The sequence below is a fragment of the Meleagris gallopavo genome, chromosome 7 (assembly GCF_000146605.3).
Source record: "Meleagris gallopavo isolate NT-WF06-2002-E0010 breed Aviagen turkey brand Nicholas breeding stock chromosome 7, Turkey_5.1, whole genome shotgun sequence".
Classification (NCBI taxonomy): domain Eukaryota; kingdom Metazoa; phylum Chordata; class Aves; order Galliformes; family Phasianidae; genus Meleagris; species Meleagris gallopavo.
Window position 1 is genome coordinate 5492470 of NC_015017.2, and position 14834 is coordinate 5507303.

The following is a 14834-nucleotide window of genomic DNA, read 5'->3' on the forward strand; positions in this document are numbered from 1 at the left end:
ATGCAGCTGCTTACTTTGTGTCCATACCTTAGGGAAGGTTTTACTGAGATCTTCCAATAATTCAATGCAATGCATATTGACGTTGCTTTGTGCCTCTAATAACACTGTTGATGCTGCTTTTCTCATGGGGAATGAGACTAAAATGAACCAATATATCCAAACATGCTGCTTAAAAATTTCTGAAGTCCGGTGTCAAGATTTAATTTCCTGTTGGAATAAAGCTTGAGAAACTCAGCTGAAGTTGCTTCAGATTTGCATTTGTTTAAGGAACAGCTTGACTCTTGACTGCTAGAAAGTCTCAGAAAGATAAGTGGTAAACACCAAAATTATTTGAGTATCTTTCTGCAGTCTGTAGATGTCATTGCAAATTCTCCTGTGTGTATCAAATCTACCTGCAGTGAGTGGAGCACCAGAGAGATGCGGCTGGAAGTTAACATTCTCTGTTTTTTTCCTTTCTGACTGACAGTTCTTGGCACATCATAATGTGGTTCATTAAGATACATGTGTACTCCTCTCTGGTTAAAGATCTGAGCCAAGGAATAAAGGCATTATGCCTTTTCCTGAGGGTAATTTGTTGAAAGTAGGAATGCAAATATCAAACTATTTTTTCATCCATTGGAGCTGTATGTATTCCTTCTGGACATAAAAGTCACCAACACTCATGCTGTAGGTATGTCCGTAAATCAGCTAAGTCGTCATGGGGAGGATAGGAAGCTGATATTCATCTCATTAACGCTGCTTTAATGGGATCCTACAGAGCACAGGGAAATTTCGATAAACTGTTCTGTCCAGCAAGGAAATTTAGCTGTCATAGCGTCACAAATGTTTATTCCATGCCTCCGTACTTGCCAGGTGGTGTCACCTGGTCTGGAAGGAGAAGAAAAAGTAGAGTGAAAAAAATCTACTTCTCTATGTCTCTATCCTTTTCCCCCTCAATTAATTTCTATTATTTTAACCCAAAATGAATGGTTTTGTAATTTATTCCTTCTCCCACAAGAGAACTTGTTGCACCAACACCTATCTTTCACTGCACAAAAGAATTTCAACTTTTCTTTTAATTTGAATTAATTTATGGTATCTCTAAAACACAGCGCATCAGGATAGAAATTATACATATATTCACTCATGCAAACAGATGATTCCAGATACTTGTCCTGCAGATATTGTAAACTTGTAAAATAATGTTCATATTAGGAGGAGGAGGCCAAAACAAAACAAAGCCCAAAACCAGGCTGATACATTTGCTCTCAAATTATTTTATCCTTTACGAATTCTTCCTACCAAAACCACAGTATCAAAGGTTGTAGTTGGCTCAGTGACAGATCTTCTTCCAGATATGCATATCTGTGTTTAAATTTTTCACCTATCCAGTATTCTGGTTGTACCTTATTTGTCACTGACTGCGTTCTTACAAATACTTGGGGAAGCTTAGGAACTTCTTACTGTAGCTTGTGGCTCTCCATGAAGGAGCTGGACTGGCTCCATGTGGGTTCATGACACAATTCAGATGTGTGTAGTGGATACTGTTGTGTCTATAGAGCCAGAATGCATTTTGAAGTGTTTGAACATACTTGAATCCAAAGATAAGTGTTCTGTATTGATGGGCAGAAACCTTCAGCCCTTCTGATTTCTAAACCCTTTTTTAACTGCCTTTTGAAAGACTGACTCCTGACTTAACTGGTACGGTTTTTCTTGTTTACCTGGTTTATGTGGCAGCTGCGTGCATAGTTTTCATCTTTTTAAAGGGGCTGTAATTTTTGGTCTGCGTTGACAAAAAATTTATATTGTACTTAGACAATTCTAATGTAAGAATTGCTCTTTATACCTGTGTATAGACAATTCATACTGGGCAGGGAGAAGACTGGAATTTTCTTAATTTTCTGAAGAGACAGAAGTGCTTTTGCTGAATACATCTTCTAGTAACACGTCTTTATCAAGTTTTTTTTATGTTTTCCAAATTGCATTTTAGTTGATTGTTGCTCTTATTTCTTGAGGACCTGTTCTGACTGGTCACTGCAAGGTTGCCTTAAATCCCTCTCTGTCGTCTTCTGTCTGTCTGTACAGTCACGATTCCAGAGAATGGGCATCACTGACCTTTTGTTATTACCTCCATATAGATATAAAATTATTCCATCATTAAAGTGACTGAAGTAGCAGACTTTTAAATAAAACTGCAGATAGAATCAGCCCTCAGTGTATTTTAGCATTTCCCATGACTTCCATTTAAGAAAGCTCATTCGCAGCTTCTGTGATTGGCAGTCAGAGATTAAAAGAAGGAAAAATTCCTTTTATCTCTCAACTGATAATAAACTTTGTTCTAATAGGAAAAATATCTAAAGATTGTAATTATTCAGAAGCAAATAACTGAAAAATTTTGCCCATCTTTTCCTGAAACTATAGAGAGTTCCAAGATTTAGAAGATGTGCTGTTATTTCATTAGTCTCAAACTAGTTACACTAGCGGTTCAAAAATTACATGAAAATTTGCTGATTGGCTGATACTGATGGGGAATAAACTAAAAATATGTTAATACTGTAACACGGAGCATAATGCTGCTTTGTGGCTACAGTGCAGATTTAACCTTTCTCCTGCCTTTCATAGATTCGCGCCTAAGAAGTCAGATGAGCTATTCAAGCTAGAAGAGCTTACCTCTATGAACTGTTATTTCTATGATCCAAAGGCAGAGCAGGAGCTGTGGAAATATTCAGGAATCACAGAATTAAGAATGGTTGAGGCTGGAAGGCACCTCTTGGGAGCATTTAGTCCAACCTCCTGCTTCAGACAGGTCACCTAGTGCACGTTGCCCAGGATCACATCCAGATGGGTTTTGAGTCTCTCCAGAGAAGGGGACTTTCTGGACCAATCTGGACAGCATGTTCCAGAGTTCAGAAAACAGCAGACAGTGCAGTGGTGCCTGTAGAAGATCCAGGGAGAGCTTTATTGATACGCTATGATTGGTTACGTGCATTTCAAGGTTATTGATAAAACGTTTGTGTTCACCTTCAAATCTTTTATTCAGAAGATTGAAATGGATGCATTCTCCTAGTGTTGGGGAAGGGAGAAAAACGGGATAACAAAGTTCCTGTTGCCAATTAGTTTTACGTTATCCAGTTTGAACATGTATTAGCTGTAAGGTGTTAGTCGTGAAGCAGTCTCAAAGCACATCTGCTTCAGAGCAGAAAGTGTTCTTAAAAATTATTATACAGAAATCAATTATTAATTTGCAGTGTTAGCTTTCAAGATACTTGCTCTGTCTCTTTTGCACTTTGGTTAGGAATAGGAATACTGAATAAATGACCAGAGGCGAGCAGTAGGTTCTGAAGCTGTCCCAGGCAAATAGCACCAAGCTGGCTATGTGTATCAGCCACGCCAGTTGACCCCAATGCATTTCTGAGCAGGCAGGGCCTCCTTTTTTCATCATTGCTGTTGTTAAGGAGAGCAGCCTCTCGGTGTGTTCCTTACCAAGGTCAGGCACATCAAATAGAACAGAGCAGCAGCATGAGCGGATCTAAATTGGTTGCTGTGCCAGTTTCTAGCTGTGCTGTGGTATAATATCAAACCGATTGGCTTCTCAGCAGCTGAGATACAAAGGACACAAATGGTATACAGGAAAAAAAGTGGAAAAGAGTTAACTTTTCAGCCAGATGACTAATAATCTGAACTTCCAGACCTGGGAGAACTGTGGAGGCATGAATTGTGAAGATCTGCCATTAATTGACTCAATCTACTGTTTTATGATAGAGCTACGTTAACGAGTGTTATGAGGGAAATATTGGTGATGAAGTAATACAGTAATTCAGTACCTTTATGCAATCACAGAACGCCCTTTCAGAACTATTTCAGAAAAATACCAGCATTTCAACGCAGTCATGTATTTTAAAATAGACTGTTGTGAGCCTCCTGCAGTCCTGTGGGAGATTATACAGAAATCCACAGAAACAAAATCAGTTCTTTCTTGAGAGCAGCCTGCTGCTATATTTATATGTAATCTTAAAGCTCCCCAAACTGTAGCTATTTTCCCAAATAGGTAACAATCACATATCAAGCAACAAGAGGAACTGCATTGGGTCTTAAATTTGCCTCTAGAAATCGAAAATATACGAAGAGTTAACCTGCTTGCAGGTTTTGTAAGCATCATTTTGCAGGGCAGTATTATTGACCAGGGTGCCATCAATATGTAAGGGTTCAACAGTCCCTTAGAAATGGAATGTTTTCTTCCAGATACTTCTTTCATGTTTAGAAAATGGGCCACAAATTGAACTTGAAAATGGGAGTAGTGTCTGTTTACCAATAAAGAATAAACTTTACCTGAGATTTCTGATTATTTAGGTTAGATGATGACATTTAGAACTTCTTTCCCAACGTAAACGTTACATAACATTCTAAACAGAATCTCATAGAGAGAGAGCTGAGAATGGAATTATTATGGAAGCTTTGTAACACAGCAACACATCCTGCTCTTATGTGGATTGGTTTTTTATTGTTTTTATTTAAAATTGTAGGGATTTTATCAATCTGGAGTAAGTAATTTATCATATACTAGAGAAAAATTTGCCAGGATCTGTAGTTCGTCAGCACTCTTATTCTACAGCCTCACACAGTCTCTTCTATTGAGAAGCTTCTCTTTGAATATCCAGTGGACAGAAGTCTGTGCTCTACAGACAGTTCAAGTAGCAGATGAGAGAACAGCGCTTAGTTCTCTCCTGTTGCCTGAATACCAAAGGCAGGGAGAAAATGCCTTCAGCTGACTTGAGAAACGTATGTGAAATGAGACGAAAAGGACTGTCAGTAGTTTCCCTTCATTCAGCTGGTTTGCATTACAAATCAGCGATCTCTGAGTCTGCCTTTGTGCAAGTCCTATTAAGGCAGCTGAGAAGGAACTGGGTTTTGTGCTTGGATTGTTCGAAGGGTAAAGGCTGTTTTGCAGGAAGGTTTCATCAGAGTATCAAACCTTAATTCATGTATTGTCTTCTGTTGTCATTTTTTAAGAGATCTTTAGCTTGGAGCTCCTTTAAAACCTTGTCGTAAAAAATAACATGTTTTGTGCATGCAAACCTGCAGCATCTCCTCCGCTGGCTTTGAAAAAGGCTTTTTGCAGCCTTTAACATAAATAGCTGAATCAGATGAAAAAGATCTAGTTAGATAGCGTGCATCATCATGAACAGAGAAAGCTCAAGAAATGTTGCTGTACGTGCTCCTATGTCAATTTGAAACCATTTTTCTAGATACTGTTGAAGATTTATGTGTTGGTATTTACACACTGTAAATAAACAAAGAAGCGTTCTCATTCTGAAGATATCAATGAAAACCAGTTGTTGTTATTGTATTTAACTCAGTGTTATAAACCTGGAGTGAGCCCAGTCTGAAGTTGAGTCTTTCAAATGATGCTAATCTGCATCACTTGAAAGGAAATCTATAAAACTGCTTTCCTGTGATGTCTGTAAGTATAAATGGTTTCTTTTTAAATAAAAATGACTTGGAAGATGTTGCTTGTTTTCACTGTGATGTTTTTGTACTAAGACCCACAGAAAGGCCATAAAGCAATTAGTTGGAGATGCTGGCTACTGTGTAAGTATAGCTTTTGTGGTACATGGATAGGTTGATTTACATTAGGCTGGCTCAAGCAGAACTACCTGAGGCATGTCTCCTGAGGAGACATTTTGGGTGGCATTTAACTGCAAGATGGAAATTGTTGTTGCTGGAGCATGACTGCTTGTGTAGTAAATGCTTTCCGCGTGCATTCTCTGTGTGTAACAGAATGGTTTAATCTTAAAACAAGAAGCAAATCTGAAATTGAATTTATTGTTCAATAAAGTTGTATTTGATAGAGATTTTGGCTTCAACAGTCAGGCAATCAATGTTTGCTTTTAATTACACGGCACTGAAGAGATGCCATACACCTCTTTCTGCGATTCAGTATTTCCAAGCCGTTATGTTGATAATCAGATCAGAAAAGCAATGTTTTAAATTGGTTAATGAAGTTAAGTGCTAGCACAGCACACCACATTTTCTCCTCTGTGCTGTTCAATCAAATCAACGTTATCTGATCTTACACTGGCTTTAATGTGCTCCTGTTGTATTTACATAGAATTGTTTGAGTTCTTCAGCTTTCCATTGATCCTGCCCACTGATGATACTGATGTCACCTCTCTGTTCACACCGAGTCAATATGTTCAGCAGTGGATTAAGAACTATTCCATTCTGCTGGGAAAAATGGACTATGCTAGCACCGCTCTGCCTGATGTAGCTGTGCAGTGCCTGAGCCAGCATCCTATATGGTCATGTGCACCATGCCTGCCTGAAAATCGTATTAATGCACATAGGAGAAGGAAATACCACAGGCACGGTAATATTGATTTAATCATGTATATGTGTATCAACTTGAGAGAAGAAAAAGGGCTTGGAAGTTTGAAACCTTAATGCTCTAACCGTGGAGAGTTATATAATCAGATATTTTGGAAAATGTTGTTTTAATGTTGTGGAGCTAGAGAACAAAACCAAAAAGACCTCATACCTGTTCTGCTTAAGAAATTTTGTAAACTGAGGAAAGGAAATGCCTTATTTTTGGGGGCAGCAAATATTCTCTGTCACGTCCTTCGGGAAAATTACTTTGTGGGTACTGTTTCCTAGAAGTGAGGAGTGTGCTGGGGAGTATACATACTTTGAACCGTGTTTTCTCATTTCAAAAGACAGAGCAAAAGTGGAGAGGATGGAAAAAAAGTTTAAGACCATCATTTCCTTGTTCTGATGTGTCAGCATACTGAGATCTATTGTTGACTTACCAGCAATGGTGAGGAAAAACTATTTTAGCTCCCTACTACTGGTAGAAGCTTGTTGGTCCCATTGATGATACCAGGCATGGCAGCTTGTCTTAGGTGGTGATGGTGGGCATTCCAACTGATGAGATACGACTTTGTTAATGGTTAGACCCTCCAGTGCAATGAATGTGCTGTTTGGGTGGTATGTGTATTTATATACGTACATATGCAACTGTGAAACAGAACAATGATTTTCTGGTTTGTTACTTGCAGAGTTTATTGTAATATTTCTGGTAATGATTTTCTTAGCATGATTTGAAGTAGCAATTTTATTTTATGGGATGGTTCCTTTAGGTGCAAACAGCTACTTAAATATGCGTTAAAAGAATTAGCACTTTCACTGTTATACTGTTGAGCTGGGAATAATTAATGGCTGTTCTGTCTGCTACTTCTCACTTTGACTTTACTACTCCGAAATAGAATTTTAAAATGCTTTGTTTCACATTTATTTGTGTGGTATGTAGTTATGATAACATTAAGAACAGATACTAGAATCAAGAGTGGAGGGGGACATGTATTTGTTAATGGAAAAAAATAAAAGCTCTGTGCTAGTAAATATTTCACTGATTTATGAGGGAAAATGCTGTAGAAAAGCTTTTTAAAAGGTCAATGAATTTCTATTAAGTTGTTCCATTCTCATTGCTTTTAAAATTAAGTGTGCGGGGTCAACATTAAAAGCCTCATTTTCAGCCTCTGAACTGCCATTTAAAGAGAAAGTTAACAGTAAGAGCTATTCAAAGCAATAAGTTTAGACTCTTACTTTTTTAAGATGCTTTCAAAATGGGGAAATATGTACATATGTCATCAAATGTAACTCCTCAAAGTATCTGATCTGTCAGTGCTGTATAGATGGTTCTCCTGATGATTCCTGCGGCAGTTCTGGGTACTTGAAAACCCTTAAATAATGTAGATAAAATGGAGAGCCTGTTCATCTCATGCAGTGCTATGGGGCTTTGAATACTTCTTATTTCTTAGGAACAGTTTTTTTCTGCCAGCAGTGTTACGTGTGCCTTCTTTCAGTTTGTGTGGGAGAGACACCTGGTAAAAGGGCAGCTTGGGTTGAGAAGGAGGCTGTGGTTCCATGCTGATAGATTTTATTTCCACTTAGTTGACCAAAATAACCATTTTCCTTGAATAAAGTAGTGTTCAAAGTCAGGTCAGATGGGGGCCTGGGCAGCCAGAGCTAGTGGTGGCAGCCCTGCCCATGGCAGAGGGTTGGAACTGCATGTGCTTTAGGGGCCCTTCCAGTCTGAGCTGTTCTGTGATTGTATGATTTCTATAGGTTATTTCAAAACATTTTAAAGGACTGTATTTAATAAACAAGGTGATAGCCACCATCATTACTTTTCTTTCCTTACTTCCTTGCATGATCACTGACTTATAAAACTCGATTTTATTATGAGAGTGTCACAGTTCTAAAAAAGTGCTTGGAAAACTCAAAAATTCAGACTGTGGAAGAAGTAATATAATGGACAGACTTGTCAAACGTTCTCATGGAAAGAATCCAAATAAAATCAGGATACAGCAGAGCGCTGATTTTTTTTCTCTACTTTCAACTTTCTTTTCAAGGACAGAAAAGGTCATTCTCAGTCTTCTGAAATCTCTATTTTCTTCTGTTATTTTGGTTAAGGGAACTTTTTATGAGAGAAAGCAGCTAGCAGATATAGCACCTGTTAACTTCTCAGATCAGAGTTAAAGGGATGTTTAATTCATTATCGTTCTAATCTGTTTTAGATTAGAATGACCTTTTCTTGGCTTCATATTAAAGTCCCCTTCTTGAAAAATTAATGTTTTCCTCCATGTTGCATGTATTGATTATTAGTGGCTGGTATTTATTCATAATTAAAAATGCAGTAGGCAAGAAAGCAGAATCTGAAGGCATGTGGCATCTCTTTTTCACTGCATTTTGATTTAACCCTTATAAACATGTAAACAGAGGATCTGTACTTCTTAAAAATCTCTCAGAAAAGAGATATGGAGAAAATTGTTATCAGTAGTCTCAGATGTTGGAGTAAATCACCTCCGAAGTGGTGTAGCTGATGGAGGATGCTCAGTTGTTTTGCCATGGCTTTGGGCAATCACTCAACGAACGTGCAACTTGGATCACAACAGTTTCTGCACTAAGCCCACCCAAGAACTAGCTTTGTTCTGATTTTTAGTGCTGAAAAAAAATCCACTTTTCCTTCTGTATTTTTGCAATGTTACATAAGCTAGACTTGAACAGCCAAATATTAGAAAGATTAGAAAGAAGCAATTAAGCTTAGAAAGAGTTCTATAGATTGTACTGGGTGACGGAAGATGTCAGTATTGATTTTCTGCCACTTTCATGTCTGACCTTTTGGATTCCAGCAGATGCTCTTAAGAGGATTTTGCTTGTACCAAATTAAAGATATCACAGCACAATTGCTGCCTCATATTAGGAGAACTGGCTGAGCTCTTGGGTTCTGTCAATGCAGTCTTATCGTATGTAGGAATGTTGTTGTTACTTGATTTAATGTGGTTCCATAGACAAAACCAGCTGAGAAGCTATTTATAAAAAAGCATTAATTGTGATAAATGTAGTTATCATTTACTTTGTTTTGTACACAAGTCTGTAATTATAAGCTTTGGTTTGTAAAATTGATGACATGCAAGGGGATTAAAACGTACCACAAGCTTTGATAAAGCAACGCTTCAAATGAAGCAAACCATTAAAAATATGCATAAAGGTTTAGCAACATTGTTAGTGATGAAATTGGAAGGAAAAAACATTAAAAAATTTTTTTTTCTTCATTTAGCGTCTTCTGGCAAAATCCAAGTGCAGAATTCCTGTGTGAGCATCCTTTGCTGTATCCCTGTCTGTAGAAAACAGATGTGTTGGCTGGAGTGGCTGAACATGCTTAAAAGGCTTTTGTCTGACTTTAGCAAGTTTTTTACCATAAGATGTAGCTTGGTTTGGCAAAATGATTGCTTTTTTTATTTGATGCCCATCCTGCAACAATAAAAGGGAAACTCCTCATAATTATTAGCACAGTTAGAGGCAACAAAGCATTGGTATGTAGTCTTTGCCATGTGATAGCCCTGTGGTGAGCTGGAGGAATTGGGAGACCTCTGAAGATCACCTAGTCCTCACAGTTCTTCCTGGCAAGGTCAGCACTAAGACCACCCAGATTTGAGATTTTACTGTTTCATTTGGACCAGATCCCTTGGGGATTTTTCTTTGTAAGACTGAGCAGGGCCTAGTGTCTTCACACTGAGTAGCATCTTCAAAGATGAAGTTAGGTTTATGCTGCCATATCTTTGTGTGTACATGTGCATGCGTGTAAACATGAAGTAGAAAACCCATTTCCGTCTGATTTTGCAAAGAATCTGAGATCTCAACGTTTTTAAATTTGAAACACTTTTTCACTACTAGAGGATCCAATAAATGCTTTGGAAGAGAAAAAGACCAGAGCATGATTTGTACATGATGAAGAATCCACGCTTGAAACTCAGACCCAGATGAAATCAGAATTACTGCAGTGTATTATCAACCATAGATAAGCTGGAATGCTGCTACTCTGTCTACTATTATCAGCAACATTGCAGCTACTGTTGCTTTTTAACACAAATGATGAGCGTGTTCAGAAATGCTAATGTCACTTAGGTCTCCATGATTCCTCCAGCTAAAAAAAAGTGTTGTGCAACATGCAGTTTCCATGACACTGAGCATTTCTTTTTTGTTTATTCCTTCAAGGCAGCTGGAGCTTCTTTCAGCTAAAAAAGGAAAACTTTTGGCTGGGCAGAGACAGCTTAAGGCTAGATGAGAATTGAATAATCCAAGAAAATGAAGCCTTTGAAAACAAAACGCACACACACACACACACACACACACACACACACACACACACACACACACAAACCAGAGAGTACTCATACACAAGAAATCTGTTTCCTTTGCTGAACTCATTGAGCCTACCACTAATGCTGGAATCTCTCTGTTCCTGTCCAGCACCTTATGCCACCATTTGCCTCTCCCTTCTGATCTTTTTTTCTACTTGCATTGGATCCCTGGTCCTCCAGGTAACTTCTTCATGAGGATTAAGTGAAGAGCTTTGCACCCGTAGTTTTATGGAAACCTAAACTCATATGTAAAGTCATTAATGTTTTAATTGTATATATGAAGGAATTAATTATCTATTTATCTATCTATATATCTATGAATATATATAGATTCCTTTTTTCCACCCCCACCCCAAAATATTTTTAACCTACATCATCTTGCTGATTTTTTTTTAATTATTAGTTTTTTTTTGAGGAAGCCCGACGATGTTGTGGATGCACCTTATTTTCTCTGCACCTCTCTAAGCACAGTTGTATTTATGAGTGATGCAGAGCTTCCCCCCCCGCCCCCCCCCAAAAAATTTAAATTTAAGTCTATTTCTTATTTAGGACTGACTGTTTCTATGGGCTTCAAAGCTGCAGAGGAATTTTATCAGGCTCTTGGCCAGAAAACACTGTGCAAAAAAGGAATTCCTGTATGGTGGAGAGACTGGGTTTATTGAAAGATGCCAGAAGTAGTAATATTTTCAATTTTTTTTTCCCATTTTTTCTGACAGTGGTAACTGGATGAATTTTTTGAAAATAATTGTAAACTTAAGCTTGTGCCTGTTCATAATTAATCAACTGAAGAAGCCAAGGAGTGTAATTCCTTGTGTTTCTTATAAAAAAAAAGTACTCTGGTCAAGCCCTGTAGAATGAATTCCATTTAATGACCATGCAGTGGGTTATGGTAACAGGGAGAAGTGGAGCGTTATTCTTGTTTGCATCTGAAGTGTTTTCCATCAGTGACTCAGACTTCTTGGGCAGAGGCACACAAACCAGAAGCGTTTCAGACCTTAGCCTCTCTCAGATACCTCTTCAATGGCCAGATATTTAAGTGCTTGTGGCATAGCACTTCAAAGCACATGAAGGAAGGCTAGCAGTGATGGGTCCCTGGAGCTATAAAAAGATAGGAAATTTGCATGAGAAGGTTTAATGGTCTGGAAAGTCACAGTAAAATGGAATCGGTATGAAGGTTTGTAAAGAAAACTTTTCATGAGTGTTTTCTATAGTAGGCGCTGCTCGGAGCAAACACATCAACTGTGAAAACTCAGCGGACCTGCTGATTTTAAAATACAGTGTACAGCTTCCTTGATGGGGCAAACATACAGTGTTCCTGAGTTTTGAGGCATTGATTTATATTTAAATAACTGGGTTATTTATATGGAAGTAGAACGGCTTGCAATTTCAACCCATTGTGGAGCGGTTGTGTTCTGTAGAGGAAGAAAATTGGAAGGGAATTTATTAATTCCAGTTCAAAATATGATTCTACTCTCATTTGCTTTCCTTTTTTGTCCCACATACACACACACACACACACACAAAGAAACGTTTTAAAAAATATAAGCTGAAATAGAAAAGAGAAAATACAGGAAAAACAAAGTTTTGGAAACTTAGGCAAGAAATCGCTATTGACAATCATAATAAAAATCTTTGTAGAAAAAGAGTTGTTGCGATCAGCAGCCAGAGCCAGGGAAACTGAAATTGAGACATCTGATCTGAATGTACAGGTGCGCAGACCTCAGTGAGTGAGGCGCCCCGCAATCCAATGCCGTGGTCAAAGTTAAATATATTACAGGTGGTGTCCAATTTTCTTGCTCCCCAGTACCTCAGCCAACTAAATTGGCAATTTTGCCAGGCCAAAAATTAATTGCACGAACAAGTCTGTGCTTGACAAGCTCTACAGCAACTTCTAACACAAATTAATAGCTACCAGTCAATTGGCAGCGGGTTATCTTGAGATGAAATCAAGCCTCAAGCCCCCTTTCACAGAATCACAGAATTGTAGGAGCTGGAAGGGACCTCCAGTGATCATCGAATCCAGCACCCTTGTACTTCTTTAGATGAAGGCTGCTGGGCATAAACATTGAGATTTGTTCCAGTGTGGCATTTGTGTTCAGGAGTGGTTTGTGGTCTGCTTCAGGGTTCTGAGTTCTGCAGGGGTTAAAAGACGCTTTGTTTTGCTTAGGGTGCTGCTGTAAGGGTCAGATACAAGAGCTTGATTTTCCAAAGAGTCTAATTGTATTCGACACTTACGCGTCAAGGAAGTTACACTGAGGAGGTATGGACATCTTTAGATGTCTGCTATAAGGAAATGAAATGCTGAAAATCAACTGCAAGTTTTCTTTAAATCAAAGTTCTGTTCTAGTGGAAGCGTATGATTGGACTATTTCAGGCAGAGCAGTAAAGACTTCTCCTGATTATCATTGCCAAATGATAAACATCCAGTGGAAAAAAAAAAGTTTTTCATCTAAAACACTTCTGAGTAAACCTTTTTGTCTTCTGCTATTAAACATTTCTTTTTTACAGCAAAACATTCGTCTATTCCATCTTGCACGGACTGAAATGAGTGGTGGTGTTGGGATAGACAAGTTTTTCTTCATTATAAGCAGGCCCACGTTAGATTTCTCACAAAACATTGGTGAAGAGCCCCCTTCTTAATATGAGTATCCAAGCAAAAATGTGCGTCCGATGTTGTCACCTTTTCAGTGAGTGCTCTGCCTGGAAATAGTTTTCAAATCGCTAGAATAAATAATTCTACAGATATATGCACAAGAGTTAGTTTTAATGGCAAAAAACTTATTAAGCCATTTTATGAGTCCCGGTTAAAAGTAATTATACAGTTGAAAGTGCTTTAAGGAAGTTAATGAGACAGACAAATCTGATAACAAATTACTGTCTCATCATTAGCTTCCTTTACAGTTAATTCAATCCTATCATTGCAGGACACTACTCTGCAATGCATTGGGTTCCAGTAGGCCCAACTCTGTCCCCGTGCCCATCCATCTCTCTCCGTGTGAAGCAGGGGCACAGAGTTCATCCATTCAAATGAGTATGGGTGGTGAGAAATGTGCTGTTTCAAAAAAGTGAGGGTGGCATTAGGAAACCAGCAGCTCTGACTGGAATCAGTGAGCTATTTCCTTCTGATTTCACTATGTTATTTCTCCTGATACCAAAATGTGTGCCTAAAGGTGAAATTCTGTCATAAAGCTGAGAATACGCATGCATGTTCTTAGTAGCATTTTTGTGTACACGCAGCAGCTGAGCAGCTCCTCGTATGTGGGACCTGTTTTGTTTGGAGCCTCTTGTCTGCAGGTCATCATGAAGAGAGAACAAAGGCAGAGTGCGTTTTTCTTTTTACTTTTATTTGTTCAACCTGTGTGTTCAATTTATGTAGGGGTCTTCAGGGTAACTATTTCTTCCTCAGCCCCGTAATCATCCGGTGCAGCAAAGCAGTGAAGCAATGTGGTCGCTGGCCTTGGAAACTCCTTTGCCTGGAAGGAGCGTGGCAGGTGGGATCGAAAAATCAACCAAACAGCATCTGATGTTTATGGCCCTGTGAGAGCTGTGGGTTGCTATCACATCTCACAGCTAACGGGAAAGTTTGAAGTAAGGTAACTGGGAAGATGTGACAGAATTGTCACTGTTGTCCCTGCCAGTCTCTTTTTCAGCTTAGAATGAAATGGAAGCTCGCTACACGGTATGAATGTGCTGAGATCAATGAGGAATTTGATCAATGTATCTAATTCTTTCTGCTTTGGCCTCTCTGCCTTCATAAGGCCAGGAACCTTATAAATAATTAGGTTTGGTGCTAGAGCGCATCAATATTATGAATGCATTCTATTTTTTATTTATTCCTTCCAGTTCAGTGGATGATGTATGGACTGTTCATATGAGGAAAAAGAATGTGATATACGAAAATATTAAAACAAATGATACGTGCTGAGAAATACTGAGATTGATAGCAGAGATGTTAGTAAATTGTACCTTTTATTCAGTGAAATCTGCTCCTTCTCACTATCTTTATAGCACCTAGCAAATAAACTAGAAATGAAGGCATCATTATTTGTGTCCATAGATATTGCAGTGAACTGGCTATAGAAATGTCTGCTTTTAAGCTACATCTTTTTTTTTTTCCCTTGATTCATTTTTCATTTTCCTTTCTTTTTGTTGGGG

General features: G+C 38.4%; 1 protein-coding gene and 1 long non-coding RNA gene across 2 annotated transcripts in view; one reads left to right on the forward strand and one right to left on the reverse strand.

Moving 5' to 3' along the window:
- Positions 1-519: 519 nt before the first annotated feature.
- On the reverse strand, positions 520-4386 carry LOC109368455. Its single transcript, XR_002116486.1, has 4 exons — positions 4309-4386; positions 2791-2914; positions 2650-2692; positions 520-867 (listed from the first exon to the last, which is right to left on the reverse strand). It is a non-coding gene; the product is annotated as an uncharacterized LOC109368455 (long non-coding RNA).
- Positions 4387-11847: 7461 nt separating this feature from the next.
- The window catches only part of ZNF804A (zinc finger protein 804A), a 36950-nt gene continuing 33963 nt past the window's right edge, over positions 11848-14834 (forward strand). Inside the window, exon 1 of the mRNA XM_031554278.1 lies at positions 11848-11853. Coding sequence (XP_031410138.1) covers positions 11848-11853 — 6 coding nt within the window. The remainder of the gene's footprint in view (positions 11854-14834) is intronic.